The 17,561-nt window shown below is 41.6% G+C and overlaps 1 protein-coding gene across 10 annotated transcripts in view; it reads right to left on the bottom strand.

The window, feature by feature from the left end:
* Positions 1-17,561, bottom strand: part of DCLK2 (doublecortin like kinase 2) — a 155,319-nt gene that overhangs the window by 55,457 nt on the left and 82,301 nt on the right. For 9 of the 10 annotated variants that reach the window (XR_013766254.1, XR_013766255.1, XM_079154197.1 and 6 more), the window contains exons 3-4: positions 3,989-4,091; positions 242-343 (exon numbers count right to left, since the gene is read on the bottom strand). Coding sequence is in view for 8 of the 10 variants with exons in the window: in XM_079154197.1 (XP_079010323.1) it covers positions 242-343; positions 3,989-4,091 (205 nt within the window). In the remaining 2 variants the exon portion in view is untranslated. The remainder of the gene's footprint in view (positions 1-241; positions 344-3,988; positions 4,092-17,561) is intronic. The other variant, XM_079154198.1, reaches the window with a different exon arrangement.

The following is a 17,561-nucleotide window of genomic DNA, read 5'->3' as shown; positions in this document are numbered from 1 at the left end:
ACCTTTTAATAAGGCTATTCTTGAGAAGATGTGTTAGAACAAAAACATGCAAGTTTCTCAGGAGACTTAGGACTCTGGAAAACAGATTTACATTTTTGGCTTTAAAATCTTATCTTTATGCTGTTCTGGAACCTGGCTGCACACAAGCCTGGCAGAGACTACCAGCTCATAAATGTTTAATAAAACCGAAGGAGAATGACCAGCCCCTTTTGTGACCATACACCACTCTTCTCTTAACTACCTGAAGCTGGTGATTTGCTGCGACGAGAGGGCCCAGGGCTTTTGGATCCTGAATATTTAACAGCTGAGGCTCGAGAATAAGATGACTTCAGGACACGGCATTCTAGAAAGAAACAAAAGGGCACAAACTGAAGCAGGGCGTACCCAACTATTACCCCACAATTTCTCTATTATTGTTAAAGTTTGTTTTGTTGTTGTTGTTGTTGTTTGTTTGTTTTGTGGGGGGAAGGTACAGTGCGGGGGAGTGAACCCAGGGCTTCATGCATGCTAGGCGAGGGTTGGACTACTGAGCAACCCTCAGTTCTACTAAATGTACAAAGAAACCGCCCCCAACGTACACCTGAGCTTATCCTCAGTTCCAAAACCCCAGCATCCTACTAATTTGATACACAGAAACCTCCACAACCCATCCAGGTGTGCAACATTCTTTAGGACGAGTAGCACTGACAAGCCAAGACTATGATTTTATTATCCTCTCCATCTCCTGGATGACCTTATTTTCAAAGGACATGGGGCGCTAACTCCTGTCTTATTTTCCATCTTCCCAAAGTGTGAGGCATTAAAAATGAGGAAAATAGAGCTTCAAACAATAACTTAGGTCTTTCCATAAATTGTCAGTATTTGAAGTACCAGAACTAATTACAGTGAACATAATTGCTTCTAATTTGAATAATTAAGAAGATGGGTTTTAGAATCATGTAGATTTGGGATGGATCATGGATTTGACATTTGCTGACTGGGAGACCTTGGTTATGTTCTAAGTCTCAGCATTTTTCTCTTTTCTTCTTCACCCTAATTGGAATAAGAATAAAATCTGCTTCACAGGCTTGTGATGGAGGATTGAATTAGATAACATTGTCTATACTTTAAAATACTTCAATTTATGCAGAAATATTAAAATATGGGTTAGTTTTAATCTAAACCCTAGGGGCAGTAAATTAACATGTGAAGTACACTAATCAGAAAAATACACACCAAGGGAGGTTACTTAGCATTTGAAAGACTCAAATCAAAACCTCCATAGGAAGGGAGCAGCAGCCACTTTTGCTTGGTTAATTGGCATTGTGGGTGTTAGAAAGTGTTCCTTGTTGAAAGGTGTAGTGTGTGGACCAGTTAGAAACATTTTAAAGGCACTGTCACTCTTATGAGCAGGACAGGTCAATATAGAGCCAGTAACTTCAGAACTATACCCTTGGCAGAGGAATCAGAACCAGTCCTGCACCCAGCTCTTACTGGAAGATCTATTACTTGACCAAGATTAGGTTAGCTGAATTCTGTGGATCTTTAATGCACGATGTTGTAATAAGCCTAAAAAGACAGTTAGGACTTCAAGATCACAAGTTAAACAACTCATTTTTAAAAACTCCTCGTCACCGAGCCAGGTGCCATGGTGCATGGCCTGTAATCCCAGTGGCTAGGGAGGCTGAGGCAGGAGGATCGCAAGTTCAAAGCCAGTCTCAGCAAGGTCGAGACCCTGTCTCTAAATAAAACAGAAAAAAGGGCTGGAAATGGCTCAGTGGTTGAGTGCCCCTGAGTTCAGTCCCTGGTACCAAACAAAACAAAACAAAAAACTCATCTCCTAATAAATGCACTTGTGGTGAATAAGGGCTGAGATTTGCTTTCACTGCACAACTTCACCATGTAATGGTGGTGGCGTGGTTATTTTCAGCGACAGTAACAGAAATAGCAGTAGACACATATTCCTGTAGACACATATTCCCGAGTAAGTGATGGACACTCTAGCAGCCATGACAGCCTAATTCCCTTAATCCTCACTAAACCTTATGAAGTGACCATTATTCTCCTCTCTGTGTATCAGGTTAAGTAACTAGAAATTGAGAGGGAAGAAATCAATAGTTCTCACTCACCTCTTACTAGTGGAGGCCACTGGTGGCCATCAACAAAGAAGGACCCCACTAGTTTAAATTTACAACAGGCACACAGTGCACTGTCTATACATGCATAGGAACAAATATTTTGTTGCTGTTATTATCCAAATAAATTTTTCTTTTGTAATACTGGGGACTGAACCCAGCCAGGGTGCTCTACCACTGGATTATACAACCTTAGCCCCCAACCCTGTTTTGTTTTGTTTTGTTTAAATAGAGTGTAATGGTTTACATATGAGGTGTCCCCCAAAAGGCTCATGTGGAGACAAGGCAAGAATCTTTAGAGGTGAAATGACTGGGTTATGAGAGCCTTAACCCAATCAGTGAATTAATCCCCTGAAGAGATTAACTGAGTGATGCCTGTAAACAGATAGGGTGTGGCTGGTGGAGGTGGGTCCCTGGGGATGTGCCTTAGGGGTTTATATTTGGTCCTTGTTGAGCTCTCTTTCTGCTTCTCTCAGGTACTTCCCTCCACTGCCCTTTTTTCTGCCTCACCTGGAGCCCAGAGGAAAGGAGCCTGCTCTCAGTGGACTGAGACCCCTGAAACTCTGAACCCCCAAATAAACTTTTCCTCCTCTAAAATTGTTCTTGTCAGGTCTTTAAGTCACAGTAGCAAAAAAGCCGACTCGGGTCTTACTGTATTGGTAAGGCTAGCCTCAAACTTGCGATCCTCCTGCCTCTGCCTCTAAATTGCTGGGATTACAAGTGTGCACCACCATGCCCAACCCAGATAAACTTCATCACCTAGAACACATCATTTAGTTTCAGTTTCTCAACTTCCAAAATGATCACTGTTGACAAGGAAATATTATGAAATTAAAGGTAAAATGGAGGAAAATGTAAACTGCAGGTGATAGGTAAATGAATCTCTCAGTCAACCTCCATCTCACAGGAAAGAGGAAGAACATTATTAGCAGAGATAATACAAAAGAACATCATCTATAATTAAGGGCTTTATGGTGGTGTAACCAACCAAAAGCAGGGACATTCCAATAGAATACAATACAGAAACCCTTTAAGAAATTCCATAGAGGTGAAAAGCAAAACGGAAAAGCAAATCTCTAAAGTAGATAAACTGCATGCACATAGATAGCTGATACAGGTTGCTACCACCTCAAGTCATAAAAAGCACATGTATCCCTATTTATTTGGTGATACAGTTCTCTATTCTGGACAGTCACCACCCTTCAGTTGGAAGTTGTCTATCATTCATTATTTTAAGAGCCAGTTTTCCTCATTTACAAAAGAGTAGGACTTTATCTCTAAGATCTTTCTTTTCAAAAATTTTAAGCCTGGATAATTTTGTGCTATTTAAAGAACTTGATTTCAGTATTAGCTAAAACAACCATTATTACCGTGATAGGCTTAGAATAATTAAGACAATAAAGCCCTATTCCTAGAACAACATTTGAAATAACTGAGATCACTTCTTTTAGCTGAAAACTCCATACATTGGATAAAATCAAGAAAAAGGGATTTTTAAAATTTCACCCACAAAATAGCTTTTCCTCCTAAGGAATAGACACACGGAGCGCGTTGTTTCTCTTTTACAGCTGCAACCGAAACAATGAGGTAAAAAAGAAACCTCAGATCACCACCAGTACTATTCAGTTATCCTTTCATCTATTTTTTGTTTGTATTTTGAGACAGGATCTTGCTGAGCTGTCTAGACTGGCCTTGAAGTCCCAGGCTCCAGGGATCCTTCTCCTCCTCGGTCTCCCAAGCAGCTGGGGCTCCAGGTGAGAGCCACCACATCTGGCTCATCTTTCCTCAGCACAGCAGACCTCCTAACATGTACCAGGTAACTAAATCCCAGCCCGTGTTCCAGGGGTCATAAGATGGTCAATGAACAGCCTTACCGCTGTGATCCAAGACAAAGTCATCCTGGGCGTAACGGAATTTTTCAGGTCCACATGCAATAAAAACATCATCATCACCAAAAAAGTCCTGAAGACAAGTAACCTGGAAAAAAAATCACACCCAAGAAATCAGAAATATTAGAAAAAATAAAGTTAGCACAAATGAAAACATTTTCCAGCCTCGCCCACAACACTGAGGAGGAAGAGAAAGCTGCTCAACATCACGGCTCCTCCTGAGCACTCCGCCATCAAAGCACTTCCACGCATGGTCCGACCCCAGACCAACACAAGGAAGGGCTCCTGGCAGACCTCGCTATTCCTGTTTGACGGCGAAGTCATGTTGCACTGGCTGGGCTACGTGATTTTGTTTCCCAGGGTTTCCCAGCGGACAGTGGCAAAGCTGGGGTTGAAAGAGGCCTGCTTTCAGTCCTAGCGTTCTTTTCTCTTTTGTCCTTCCCCTTCTAACACTGCACTTTCCAGCTCTGTGACCTTGGGCAGGGCTTTTCTGTACCTCCAGTACAGTGCCTTGGGCGGTTCTGAAGGTTAATATCTGAACATGGTGCCTGGTATACACTGTGCTGGACATGTTAACACCCATCTCTACCATGGCCAAGATCAGATGAAGGCAATGGGAGTGTGGCTTCTGGGCTCTTCCAAGGCCTTATGCTTAGATGTGGAGTCTTCATCACATATTCAGTTTCCAAAAGTTCTGCTCTGTTCTCTTATCAGTTCAGACCCCACAGAACCTGGATTTGGGGAACATATTAACCCATTCATCCCAGTGGTATCAACTGGAACCATCTTCAGGGCTTTGGACACAGACAGGTTCTACTATCACCTGTATTTCAAAGGGCTGTAAGATTTCTTTAGTGAAAAGTATTCCATTCCCAATAATGGGGTTTTAGCAAATTGCTCTAGTACTCAGAAGGCCAGCACAGTCTCAGTAATCCTGTATATCTTCATCACTAGCTTTTTATTGGAGGGGGAAAAAAAATCTCACTACAGAGTCAGAAAACAAAGCTCCATAGAGAAGACTAGATACAACTGTAGATGACTCAGGTCACATTACTCAGGTGACCCAAATGATGCACTTGTCTTTGCAATACCGAAAAACTGCACAGATCACAGGTGGAGCAAGCACGGGCGGAGATCGCTCACTCCTTCCAATACTTATCAACAAGTCGGATCTTCACTTCTCTGACTCTCAGCTCAGGCCACACGGCATCGGATGCTCTCAAGAAGAATCATCTTACTGTTCTGCTCCCCCTGCTTCTTTCTGTCTCAGCTGGTGATGGCACAGACCCCTTCCCCCATGCTGGCCTCCTGGGAGGCTGGCCTCCTCTCCTTTCTGCATCAGCCCCTCACACCCAATCCTTCCCAATTCTTACATGGCTCTCAAGCACGTCTACTTCTACTCCTTGGTTCACATGCACCTTCTCTCTTGCTGGACTCCTGCCACAGCCCTGTCCTGCCGCCTGACTCCAGTCTCCCACGGCTTCTCCGCTTCAGCCATCACTGTCCTCAGGGCTGATATACTTGGCCTCCCACAGGCACCGGGTGACCACACGCCACCTACAACCTCAATGGCTTCTTCCTTGGTAAGAAAATGTCCTTCCGTGGGCATGGCCTGCTCATTTCTTACCCCCGTCTTTGCCATTTCTTCTGCTCACCCCTCGGTCAGTCACGTCAAGCCTACTTGGGTTCCTATCTGCACAATGGTGGGAGTTTTTTTTTTAACAGCTTTATTGAGATATGATTCACATACAATGCACCACTCAAGGTATTTAATATATTCAGAGTGTGCAACTATGACCATAATCCATTTTTGAACATTTTCACTGCCCCAGAAAGAAACTCCATGCCCATTAGCATGACGGCTTTTCTTCATGCCCAAAGACCCACAATTACCTATTTATTTTTTTCTTTTGTTAGTGGGGATTGAACCCAAAGGATTTTTTTTTTTTTTTTTAAATACTGAGCTACATCCCCAACCTTCATGAGACAGGTTCTCACTAGGTTGCCCAGGCTGACCTTGAACTCGCAATCCTCCCGATTCAGCCTCCCAAGTTGCGAGGATTACAGATGTACACCAGCATGCCCAGTTCCATAACTTACTTTATACCTCTATGAACTTGCCTATTCTAGATATTTTATATGAATGGAATCACACAGTATGTGATATTTTGTGACTGGTTTCTTTCACTTGGCACACTTTCAAGGTTCATCCGTTTTGTAGCATGTATCGGAATTTCATTCCTTTCCATGGCTAAATAATACTCCATTGTATGGATGTACCACATTTGTTATCCATTCGCCAGGTGATGAAAGTGTGGGGCTGCTTCCGCTTCAGTGCTGGTTCTTGCCACCATGATGTCCCTCAGGATTTTCTGATCACCCTTTAGTGCCATGACTTCCGGGGTGGGCATGAATGTTTACTATTCATGACCCTCTAAGGCCCATGAGAGCTTGGGCTTTGCTATATACCTAACGTGTCTGGTGAGTCAACTGAGGCTGTGGCATGGGGTTGTTCTTATTGGACCTGTGTAAGACCCAGAATAACTTCTCTGGGACAAGTGGTACCACAGTTGTGACCTTCATGGTCATTTTCACCTCTTAGTTTAGGACTTGATGACTCACCACATCACTTAACTTCTCTGAATTCTCTCTGTATCAAGAGATGCATTGCCTCATTAATCCCTACAATAACCCTCTGACTGTGATACTACGGTCACTCCTCATTTACAAATAAACAGATCTAGAGAGCAAAGTGTCCTCACACAGGAATTTCTGTGTGGATCCTCCACTTCCACATCTCTGTTTTAATCTTTTTTTCCTTCAGTTGTAGATGGACATGATACCTTTATTTACTTATTTCTATGCGGTGCTGAGGATTGAACCCAGTGCCTGAGCCACAACCCCAGCCAGCCCTCTGCTTTAATCTTTTTGTTGTCATTGTTGTTTTGTTTTTCTGTGACTCTAGGGGTTGAACCCAGGGCCTCCCACAAGCTAGACAGGCACCCCTCCACCTCTGCATTAATGTGAATGCCATTTTGCCTTCCCTCATCTGGAACCCCACAGTTCATTTTCCTATTTCATTTCACATTGTTTTCTAGTGATTTATGTCTATCTTATATTTCCAAATGTTTTGTTTTTTTATACACAATCAATAAATGGTTTGAACCCAATTTTACTTCCTTGGCTGAGTGAAACAAATATCCTTTAAATTTTAATCCAGTATTTTGAGAAAGAAAAAACTAACATTAAAAAGAACTGAATTTTCTAAAACATACTTGAATGAATGTGTCTGTGAAAAATCAGTTAATTCATCCCCCACCCTTGGGTATTGAACCCAGGGACACTTAACCACTAAGACCTATCCCCAACCCTTTTTTTATATTTTATTTAGAGACAAGGTCTTGCTGAGTTGCTTAGGGCCTTGCTGAATTGCTGAGGCTGGCTTTGAACTCACAATCCTCCTGCCTCAGCCTCCCAAGCTGCTGAGATTACAGGCATGAGCCACAGCACTTGGCAGTTAATTCATTTTTTATTCATCTTATTACAAGGAAATATTTTGTCTGACACTGAATTTGTTGGCATTTGACCAGAATGACAAATAACCAAGTTACTTGTTATACAGAATAAAAGTACGCAACAGTTCCCAGAAATACAACAGATCAAAAGGATGGTTTATTTTCCACAACAGTTCTATTTAGACCGTCCTAATCATCTTTCAGTGATGTCACCTGTCAACTTCAATCAGCTTTCCAAACAGTCTGCCTCTCTTGATTCAAGTTCTAGTCGCTGTATGCATATTTGGTTAATTAGCTCACCAAAATAAATAATTTTCAATTAGGTGCAGCTATGCCTTGAGTAAAAGCAGCAATACTTTCAAGAATTGATAGATACCAAATGAATAAAGGGTACAGCTTCAGGTGGAAAACATATCCTAACTGATTTGGCTTCATACAGATGTACACTCAGGATAGTGACCTACCACCCAAAACATGAAACCGCTTCTGCCTCCATTCATCCAAAACCAGGCACTAGTCCAGGTGCTACAGAAACGTGAGTCCAAAGAGAATGAGGAGGAGGACAAGGGAGGGAGAAAGGACTGGATTTTCTTCTCTTTTCGAAGTTGTAGATGGGCACAATATCTGTATTTCATTTACTTATTTTTATGTGGTGCTGAGGATCAAACCCTCGTGCTAGGCAAGCACTCTGCCACTGAGCCACAACCGCCACCCTTGGAGAAAGAAGTTCTTGCCTTCATTGAGCACGTCTTGGGAGATGAACCGTCAGATGCTCAGGTCAGTTTATACAAGGTCAGGAGGTGGTAGGAGCTGTGGACAGAGGGCGCGCGAGGGAACGGTGAATGCAGGGCTGGCCACGGTGATGCGGAACAGGGTGGGCAGGGAATGCCTCACTGCAAAGGCGACATCTGAGTGAAACACTGGAAGGGGTAATAGAGCAAGCCATGCAAGGTAACAGAGCAAGCCAAGCGAAGACACTGCAACAGAATGTGCAAAAGCCCTGTGGAGAGATCAGACTGAGCATGCTCATGGAAGCAGGAGGCAGGTCCTGGAACACAGTGAGCAGGGAAGAAAGGTAATGTGAGGTGGAACAGACTGTGTAGGGCCCCGTCTGTCATCAGTAAGGTCTCCGGCTTTACTTTCAGTGAGGCGGGAAACCACTGGCCGCTTTCAAGCGGAAGACTGCCACAACATGACTCTCATTTGAACAGGATCAGACTGTGCTAAGACTACACTGTAGGATCTCAAGAAACTGAAAAAAGTTATAAAAATAAAATAAAAATAAAAATCCGAAAGGGGCATGGTGGCATATGCCTGTGATCCCAGCTACTCGGAGGCTGAAGCATGAGAATCACCACTTTGAGGTCAGCCTGGATGACTTAGGGAGACTGTATCAAAATTTTAAAAAAGGTTGGGGATGAGCTCCATGGGAGAGCCTTTGCCTTGGGTTCAATCCCTGGTACTGAAAAAAAGAAAATCCAATTTAAAAATGGACAAATGATCTGACCAGCCATTTCTCAAAAAAAAAAAAAAAAAAAAGATATTATATAAATGGCCAACAAGTATATGGAAAAAAATACTCAACATCATTAGGGAATTGCAAACATATCATTTCACCCCAGTCACAATGGCTATCATCAAAATAAATAAATAAAAGCATTAATAAATGGTGGTAAAGGTGCATAGAAAAGAGAACTTTCATGCATTATTGGTAGGAATGTAAACTAATTCAGATGTCATGGAGAATGGAATGAAGGCTCTTTCAAAAGCTAAAAATAGAACTACCAGATGATCCAGTTATCCTACTTCTGCGTACAAACTGGAAACGAAACCAGCTTGTCAAAGAGACACCTACAATCCCAGGTTCACTGCAACACTATTCACAACATTCAGGACATGGAGGAGTCTGTCCACTAACGAATGGATAAAGAAAATGCAGTATGTGGTGTATATGTATGTGGGTATGAAACGGAATATTATTCAGCCATAATAAGAATGAAATTCTGTCACTTGAGGCAAAATGAATGGAAGTGGGAGACACAGACGCAGACTCACTTATTCTCACTCACATGGAGTTTTTAAAAGTTGACCCCCCAAAGAGAGGAACGATTCCTAGAGCTAGGAAGGGCAGGAGAGGCTCACAGTACGAGTGACCAAGCGCAGTTAGACAGGAGGAATAAGCTCCAGTGTGCTCCAGAAAGGGATGACCGCGTCTGTAACAACTATTTCATATTTCACGAAGAACTCAGAGAGGGGTTGGAAGTCCCCAAACACAATGACTAAAAGATGGAAACGCTAACTACCCTGATTCAGTCATTACGCGTTGTTCGCATGTATCAAATGATCACACGGGCCCAAATGAGTTCACACTTACGTGTCAATTAACAAGAAAAACCCCAAACTAAAAAAAAGGGCTCCACTATAAAAAAGCACGAAATGGGGAGGGGGCTGCCGGAGACCACTGCCTCCCCAGGTAGAGAAGGGTGGCCTGTGCCAAGGCGTCAGGGCTGGTAGTAGAAAGAGGGGGTCATACTGGGCATAGGAACATGGAAGAGGAAAAGATCACCACAGGGCTGGGGTTGTGGCTCGGTGGTAGAGCACAGGACTAGCACATGTGAGGCACGGGGTTCAATCTTCAGCACCACATAAAAACAAAAAGGAAGGTATTGCGTCTAAACAAAAAAAAAAGTTTTTTAAAAGAAAGGGTAAAACACCATATTTCAGGGATTTGGGCTTGAGCAACTGAAAGGTTGGGGCCGCCATTAACTCTGCAGGGAAGAGGGCAAGATAACATGCAAGTTTAGTAGTGCAGAGGCAGCTTCAGGATTCAGATTTGGAGCACTGACTGTGGAATTCCTATGAATCCAGGTGGAGGTGCTGAGTGGAAAGCTGGATGGATACATATCTGAATTTCCGGGGAGAGCTCAGGGCTGGATGCATACATCTGGAATTTTCTACCACATGGATGGTTTTGAAAATCTTGGGTCATCACAGTGCACACACATAGGACAGGGATACAAGGCCTGAACTCCAAAGTGCAGCAGCATTACAAGGTCAGGGAGAAGCTGCAGATTCAGCAAAGAGAAGGAGGAGCCAGACAGGGAGGAAGAAAAGCTAGTGTGCTGGAAACCACGCCAAGAAAGAGTTCCATGGGAAGGGAGCAATCGACTGGGTGTCAGTGCTTCTGACAGGCCAAATTAGATGAAGATTGAAAAGTGACAACTGAATTTAGCAGCATGAATATCATTGGGATCTTGACAAAAGCGGTTCTAATGGGATGGCTGGGATCACATCTGACTTCAGTGGGTCTGACAGAGGGTCAGAGGGAAAGAAGTGGTCACAGCAAGGAGGACCATTTTTTCAAGGCGTGCTGGGCACAAAGGTGAGGCAGAGTGATGGGGAGGGCAGGGGACAACAGTCAGGTGACTTGCTTTCCAAGATGAGAGAAATAACAGCAAGTTAGTATACTGCTGCGAAGATCCAGGGCACAGGAGAACTGCTGATAGAAGAAAGAAAGGGAACTGTCAGGTCTGTGTCCCTTCGTGAGAAAGAATGGGGTCAGGGCTCAGGCAGAGGGACTAGCCTTGGATAAGACCACGGTCAGTCCTCAGCAGACAGAATTGCAGGGACACAGATACTTCTAGGTGGGACAAGTGACCATCTGCTTTTGTTCTTGATTTTTTTCATTTTTTAATTTTTGAGGCAGAGGTTCTGATTACTTCCTGCTTCACTGAGAAAACTGAAGCAAAGCCGTCCTCTGAGAATGAAGCTGTGGGAAGAGGTGCATGCAGGTTTGAAAAGAGAGAAAGGGTGTGAAACTGCAATGGGGACCTGGGAGAGAGACAGGGGAGGGAACTGGAGGACAAGAGAAGGGCACAGTCCGCACAAGAGAAAATCTCAGACCTGAAACTAGAAAGAAGTCATGCTGCCTATATAGTGTCTTAGAAAAACCGAGACTTTTCATGTGGAAATTGTTGATACTTTACACATCTAACCAGCCAACAGAAGAGAACTGATAAGAACACAGATGATATTAAAAAAAAAAAAAAAAAATGGACTACATGGTGTGGGCTGCAGTGGGAAGCCACGAGAACAAAACCCCTTTGTACGTTTTTCTGCTTAGCACACAAGACCTAAAAACAATGGAGCTGTGATGTGGCACTGGACAGGCCTGTCCCACAGGGCTCGGGGGAGCCCCCTTCTCTGAGCCACCTGGTGCGTGTGAGGGAATAGGGTGGCCCAGTAGCCCACCGATCTTCTGTCCTTACTCTTAAATTTGAACCGAGGGAAAACAAGCAAAACCACTCAACGGCACTGACCCAGTAAATAAGGAATGGACGAACAGCTCTCTCCTTCCCTCTGCCATCCCTAGTTTAAAGTAGGAGTCTCTCGTCATATTTTTCACTGTGCAGACACAGGCTGCTATGGATCGTCATTCCTGCATTTAACCAAACCGTAAACCTAAACTCACCAGAAAGACAACAGAGGTGCAAGTTTAAGTAGGATGAAGGGTGAAAAGACAATAATAATGCCAGCGGCTCAGGAGGCTGAGACAGGAGGATCACAAGTTCAAAGGTAGCCCCAGCAATTTAGTGAGATCCTGTCTCTAAATAAAATACAAAAAAAGGGCTGGGAATGTGGCTCAGTGGTTAAGTGCCCCTGGGTTCAATTCCTGGTACAAAAAAACAAAAAATAAAAAACCCGAAAAACAACAACCCAGTCCCACTGGAGGGGAAGGAGCAGATCTCAGTTCTGTTTTCACTTTCATGGGACAGGATTAACTCACTTGTAGTATTATCTAAACTACAGGTACAGACCACAAGCACTAGCTGAGCACAGGCTTTTGCTGGAACTAAGCAGCACACTTGTGAGCCTAACACACACACACACACACACACACACACACACACACACACACAATCTTGGACAAGATACTTAACTTCTCTGAGGTTCAGTTTCTCCATATCCAAAATCACCCCATAATCATAAAATAGACAAGGACGTCACAAGAAACCAACACCATTTAATCTTCAAGGACTAAGTGTGACGGTATATGAAAGCTGTTGGTACATGTTGTTTCTTCATTTTCATTAATTTATGGCCTCAAATATTTTTTATGGCATTTGCAGATAAATGAATGGAAATGGAGAATATCATGCTAAGTGAAATAAGCCAATCCCAAAAAATGTTTTCCCTGATAAGTAGATGATGATATATAATGGGGGTGGGATGTTGGCGGATGAGAGAAGAATGGAGGAACTTTAGATTACATAGAAGGAAATGAGAGGGAGCAGGGGGTGGGGGTATGGAAGATGGTGGAATGAGTCAGATATTACCCTATGTACATGTAGGATTACACAAATGGTATGAATCTACATGGTGCACAACCATAGAAATGAAAAGTTGTACCCCATTTGTGTACAACAAATCAAAATGCAGTCTGTAAAAATAAAAAAGAAAAATTTACCTTAATGAATAATCCTTTCTATAAGTATAAACAAGACAATAAGTGCATGCTTTCTTAGATAATCAATAAATTATTTTCCCAGGAAATACTACTGACAACTTAGAAACATTCCGCTGATGGCCTTTAGGTATTGAAGATTACTACAAGAACAACAAAAAATTGAGATATCTTACGCTCTCAGAAATCCTGGGTGGAAAAGTGAGTCATCTATTGTTTATATGCATAAGGAATAGGTTCTACCAACAGTCCCTTAAAATAATGACTTCAGCGTAGTTTGTCAAAGCACTGGTTTATAGATGTATCTATATCTATCTATCTAAGTGTTGTGGTTTGGATGTATCCCCCAAACACCCACGTGAGAGACAATGCAAGAACATCCAGAGGTGAAATGATTGGTTGTGATTATGCCAATCAGTGACTCAGTCCCCTGACAGGATTAACTGAGTAGAGACTGAAGGCGGGTAGGGTGTGGCTGGAGGAGGTGGGCATTGAAGAGCGTGGCTTTGGGGTACATATTCCGTATCTGGTGAGTGGAGTCGCTCTGCTTTCCCTCTACCACACTCTTCCACCATGATGTTCTGCCTCACCTCAAGCCCCAAGGAATGGGTATAGACTGAGACCTCTGAATCCATGAGTCCCCAAATAAACTTTCCTCCTCTACAATTGTTCTTGTCAGGTCCTTTAGTCACAGCCATGAAAAAACTGACTAAAACAAAAAGCTACGTGCATTTTTAGATAACAAACAGAACTGTAAGCATACCACCATCATCTGTAATGCTAAATTTATATTTACAATACTAGAAGAAGTATAATTACTGGACCATTCCTAAATTTCACAAATATATGGGACTATATATTTTAACTGTTCCAAGTAATGCCCCAAATGCAATAGACACTTTTCAAAGTGAAATATCAGAGCAAGTGCCCTGCGTTTGACATAAACTAAAATAATCCTGTTTTGCAAATGGGAGTCATATTAATTTACTACTGTACATTCATCCTCACATTAATGAAGTGCCTCCTGTATGCCAGACATAATCAAAAGGGAAGCAGTACACAGCCTAGTGGTGGAGATAGACAAGAAAACTAATAATTATAGTTCAAAATTCTGAAACAGAGTCCTGACACATTATGGACATGAAGGAGCACAAGGAAGAATTAACTTGGGGAAACCATACCTCATAAGTCATTCCATACCTTTAGAAGACCTCAGATATTTGGACACTCGGATGACTCTTATGTTTTACAACATATTCCATATATATATATATATTTTTTTTTTTTTTTTAAGTCTAATGACATTTGTTCCTTTTATCATTATTTTTAAAAACTGGAATTTTTGACATCAAGATATCAGACAGGTCACTAAATCAGTCCCGGAAAAGAAAATGGATAACATGAAAAATGATCCTTCTTTGCTCGCTGCAGAATCTGAGGCAGAAGGATCTCAAATTCGAAGCTAGCCTGGACAACACAGCAAGACCCCATCTCAACAAACAAAACAAAAATCATTCTTACCAAGGATAAGGGAAAATTTACCAGTTTAGAAGACCTGAGTTTGCTTCTCAATTCTTTCTTAAATGTAATGAAGAATTAATTCTTCCAGAAGCTCTTTGGAAATAATGGATGTTATGTGGTTTTTGAAAGGAAGCTACACCAACGAGTGCAAAATAGAGTTTCTTCTGCTAAGGTATACAGTCAAAGCCATCAGCAGGATCTAGTGGGGAACATCTAACTGAGAAATAATGTGTCTGTAGAGCACATCCAAGCTTTCCAAATGAATGTGGGGCATGTACCACAGTAATTTTTCTATCCTGCAGTAGACAGATTAATTAATTCAGGTGGAACAGGTGCCAGCCACAATTTCAGTTCTACTTCTTAACAGCTTGCCGCAACCACTTTTTGGTTTCTTTCCCTATTTGGTATCTGTAAAAGGATATACAAACACATGCTGAAAAGTTTGAGGTCTGATAAAAATATTAGGGATGTATTAGGAATAAAATAAACCCTTTTCTCAAAACAAAAAAAAAGTAGCAGACACAGAGGTATAATCTTCACCGAACTCTTAATGTTCTGAAGTAGAGAAGCTTGGATTCCTAGCAGCTACAGTATGGATCTTGAACTGCCCCTAAAGGCCATGTGTTCAAAGCTTGGTCCTCAGAATGGTGCTATTACATGGTGGCAGGATATTTAAGAGTTGGGGTCTAGTGGGAGGCCTTTAGGTCCTTGGGGACATGCTCTTTTAGGAGACAGTGGAACCTTGGTCTCCTACTCTTTTTGCTCCCTGGTGAGCAGTGTTATTCCCCCATACTCTCTGCCTTAAGGTACTTACTGTCTTGCCACAGACCCACAGCATTAGGGCCACTGATTATAAATAGAAACTTCCAAAACTAGGAGCCAAAATAAACCTTCTCTCTTTATAAATTGATTATGTCTGGCATTTTGCTACAGTAATGCAAAGCTGACTAACACACTGACCCACTAGCCCTCTTTGGAAATCTTGAGTTTCCTATGCTTTCCAGAGTTAAAAAGGAGTTGGTGGCTAAGTAGGTTAGATTTCTCTAAGCTCCCTTCCTGCTCTAAAATTCTGAAGTCTTTTCTACAAAGAGCTTATTTTAGAAGACTTCTTTTAAGAAGTTGAGTTTTTCTGAACGATGGGAAAAAAACAACTATTTTTTAAGTGGAATTTCTTTCTGATCACAGTTCAGCTTCACATGTCCTCAAAGAATCTTCAATGCCCCTCTGAACCCAGCTGATCCCTTAATTCTCTATAATTCACCTAGCATAGATATTATTTCTGAGGGAATTGCCTGGTTTTGTCTGGATCTCTCACCAGACAGAGGTCCATATACCCAAGATCACTGTCTTGTTCACTACTGCAATTCCAGAAGGTCACAGCGCCTGGCATAGAGAGTTTGCAGAACACAATTCTGTTGAATGAATCATGGTTGAAATACCTTGAATCCTACTTCCTTCAGCTGGCCCTCTCTAGAGGGTCCATTGCATACTCTTCCTATGAATGCCCATCAACTCATTAGCAGGCAGTAGTCCTGGTTTCCAGGCAGATGGTTGTTTTCTGTCCCAAGAGAACACTCCTTGAGCAGACCAGTCAAATCCTATAGAGCCTTGTAGAAGTATTTAACAAATAACTTGGTTGATCAAATTTTGGTCCTAGACATCCTAAAATAACTTCCTAAAAACTAATATTATATCACATAAGCTCTTTCAAGAATTCAATCCTTCATCATTATTTCAGGATGACTTGAGGAAACACAATTGTAAAATTTATTACTGCAACCACTTGGTAGAGTAGATTCAAAACAATACAATTTACAATCACACTAGATATTATTGCTATTCAGACAACTGAGGTAGCACTAAAAGAGGGTCTTTTGGGATATTTCGCAAACCTACTTTTAAAAAAGTTTCAAGACCTGATAAAAATGCAAAAGAAACATCTCAGTCTCAGTGAAAGGCAAATTTAAACTGGCATCAACTTAAAGTAACCAGAGCAAGAGTAGAAATCTTAGCCCCTCCTTGAACTAGGATGATGAAAATCAGGAGTATCAGATACATTGGAATTTTTATGAATCTTCTTTAATTTTAACTCTGTGTTTGAGAAACAAAGAACAAAAGACCATTTACACTAAAATGCAATGCTTCCATTACCAGAGTTCAGCTAAAAGGTTATCTACACCAAAGAGTAGTTTTTAACAAGTAACCATTTCTCAGTTATTTATAAAAAGGCTTTGAAGGAGCTCAGAAATGTAGTCCAACACAGGGCCTATATTTAAAACTAAAAATCATTCATAGGCTTTTTTAATGGAACTGTCTTGATATCCTTGATTTTTTTATAAAAAATGATTATGAGTCATAAAATCTCAAAAGAACACTGCATTTAATGTTGAACCCCTCAAGTAATATTCCACCATATAAAATTTTTCTATAGTGTAAATATACAGAAATACAACTTTAAGATGTCAAGAAAATATAAAAGATGACAATTTTAACATGTAATAAAGGGTAAACCTAAGAGCTGCCTAAGCCATTATGTTTACTTCTATTGCTACAGTGGACACTTCTAAAAAGACGGCCTAGCTAGATGCTTGAATATTACAAGATGAGTAGACCAACTTCATTGTTGCTAAAAATTATCCCTGACATTCCTCGTTCCTTTTCTAAATCAGTTCTATCTCTAGAATAAAAAATGCTGCTGAAAATGAAGAGGGAGGGCTAAGTGTCACTCAGTAGGGGGGGTACTTGCCTGGCATGCCTAACACTAGGAATTCAATCCCTAGCCCAGCGAAAAATTTAAAAAAAAAATTTTTTTTAAAATAAATCAATAAAATTAAAAACCTGTATCTGAAACAAAAAATATATATATATTTCATTTGGTCCTTCAAAATGCTAGGAACAACTAGAAAATACGAACTCACAAGCCAGTAGTACGCAGGGGCTGGGGTTCTCATTTCTTTACTCAGGGCCCAGAATACAATTAGCATAAATAGTCTGCTTTGTTCCCAGCAAAGGTTGGCTGGCCTACAGTAGGGGAAGGACCCTTTCTACAGCAGGAGAA

This window comes from Sciurus vulgaris (genome assembly GCF_902686455.1).
Source record: "Sciurus vulgaris genome assembly, chromosome: 9".
NCBI classification, from domain to species: domain Eukaryota; kingdom Metazoa; phylum Chordata; class Mammalia; order Rodentia; family Sciuridae; genus Sciurus; species Sciurus vulgaris.
This window is presented reverse-complemented; position numbering and strand designations above follow the sequence as displayed.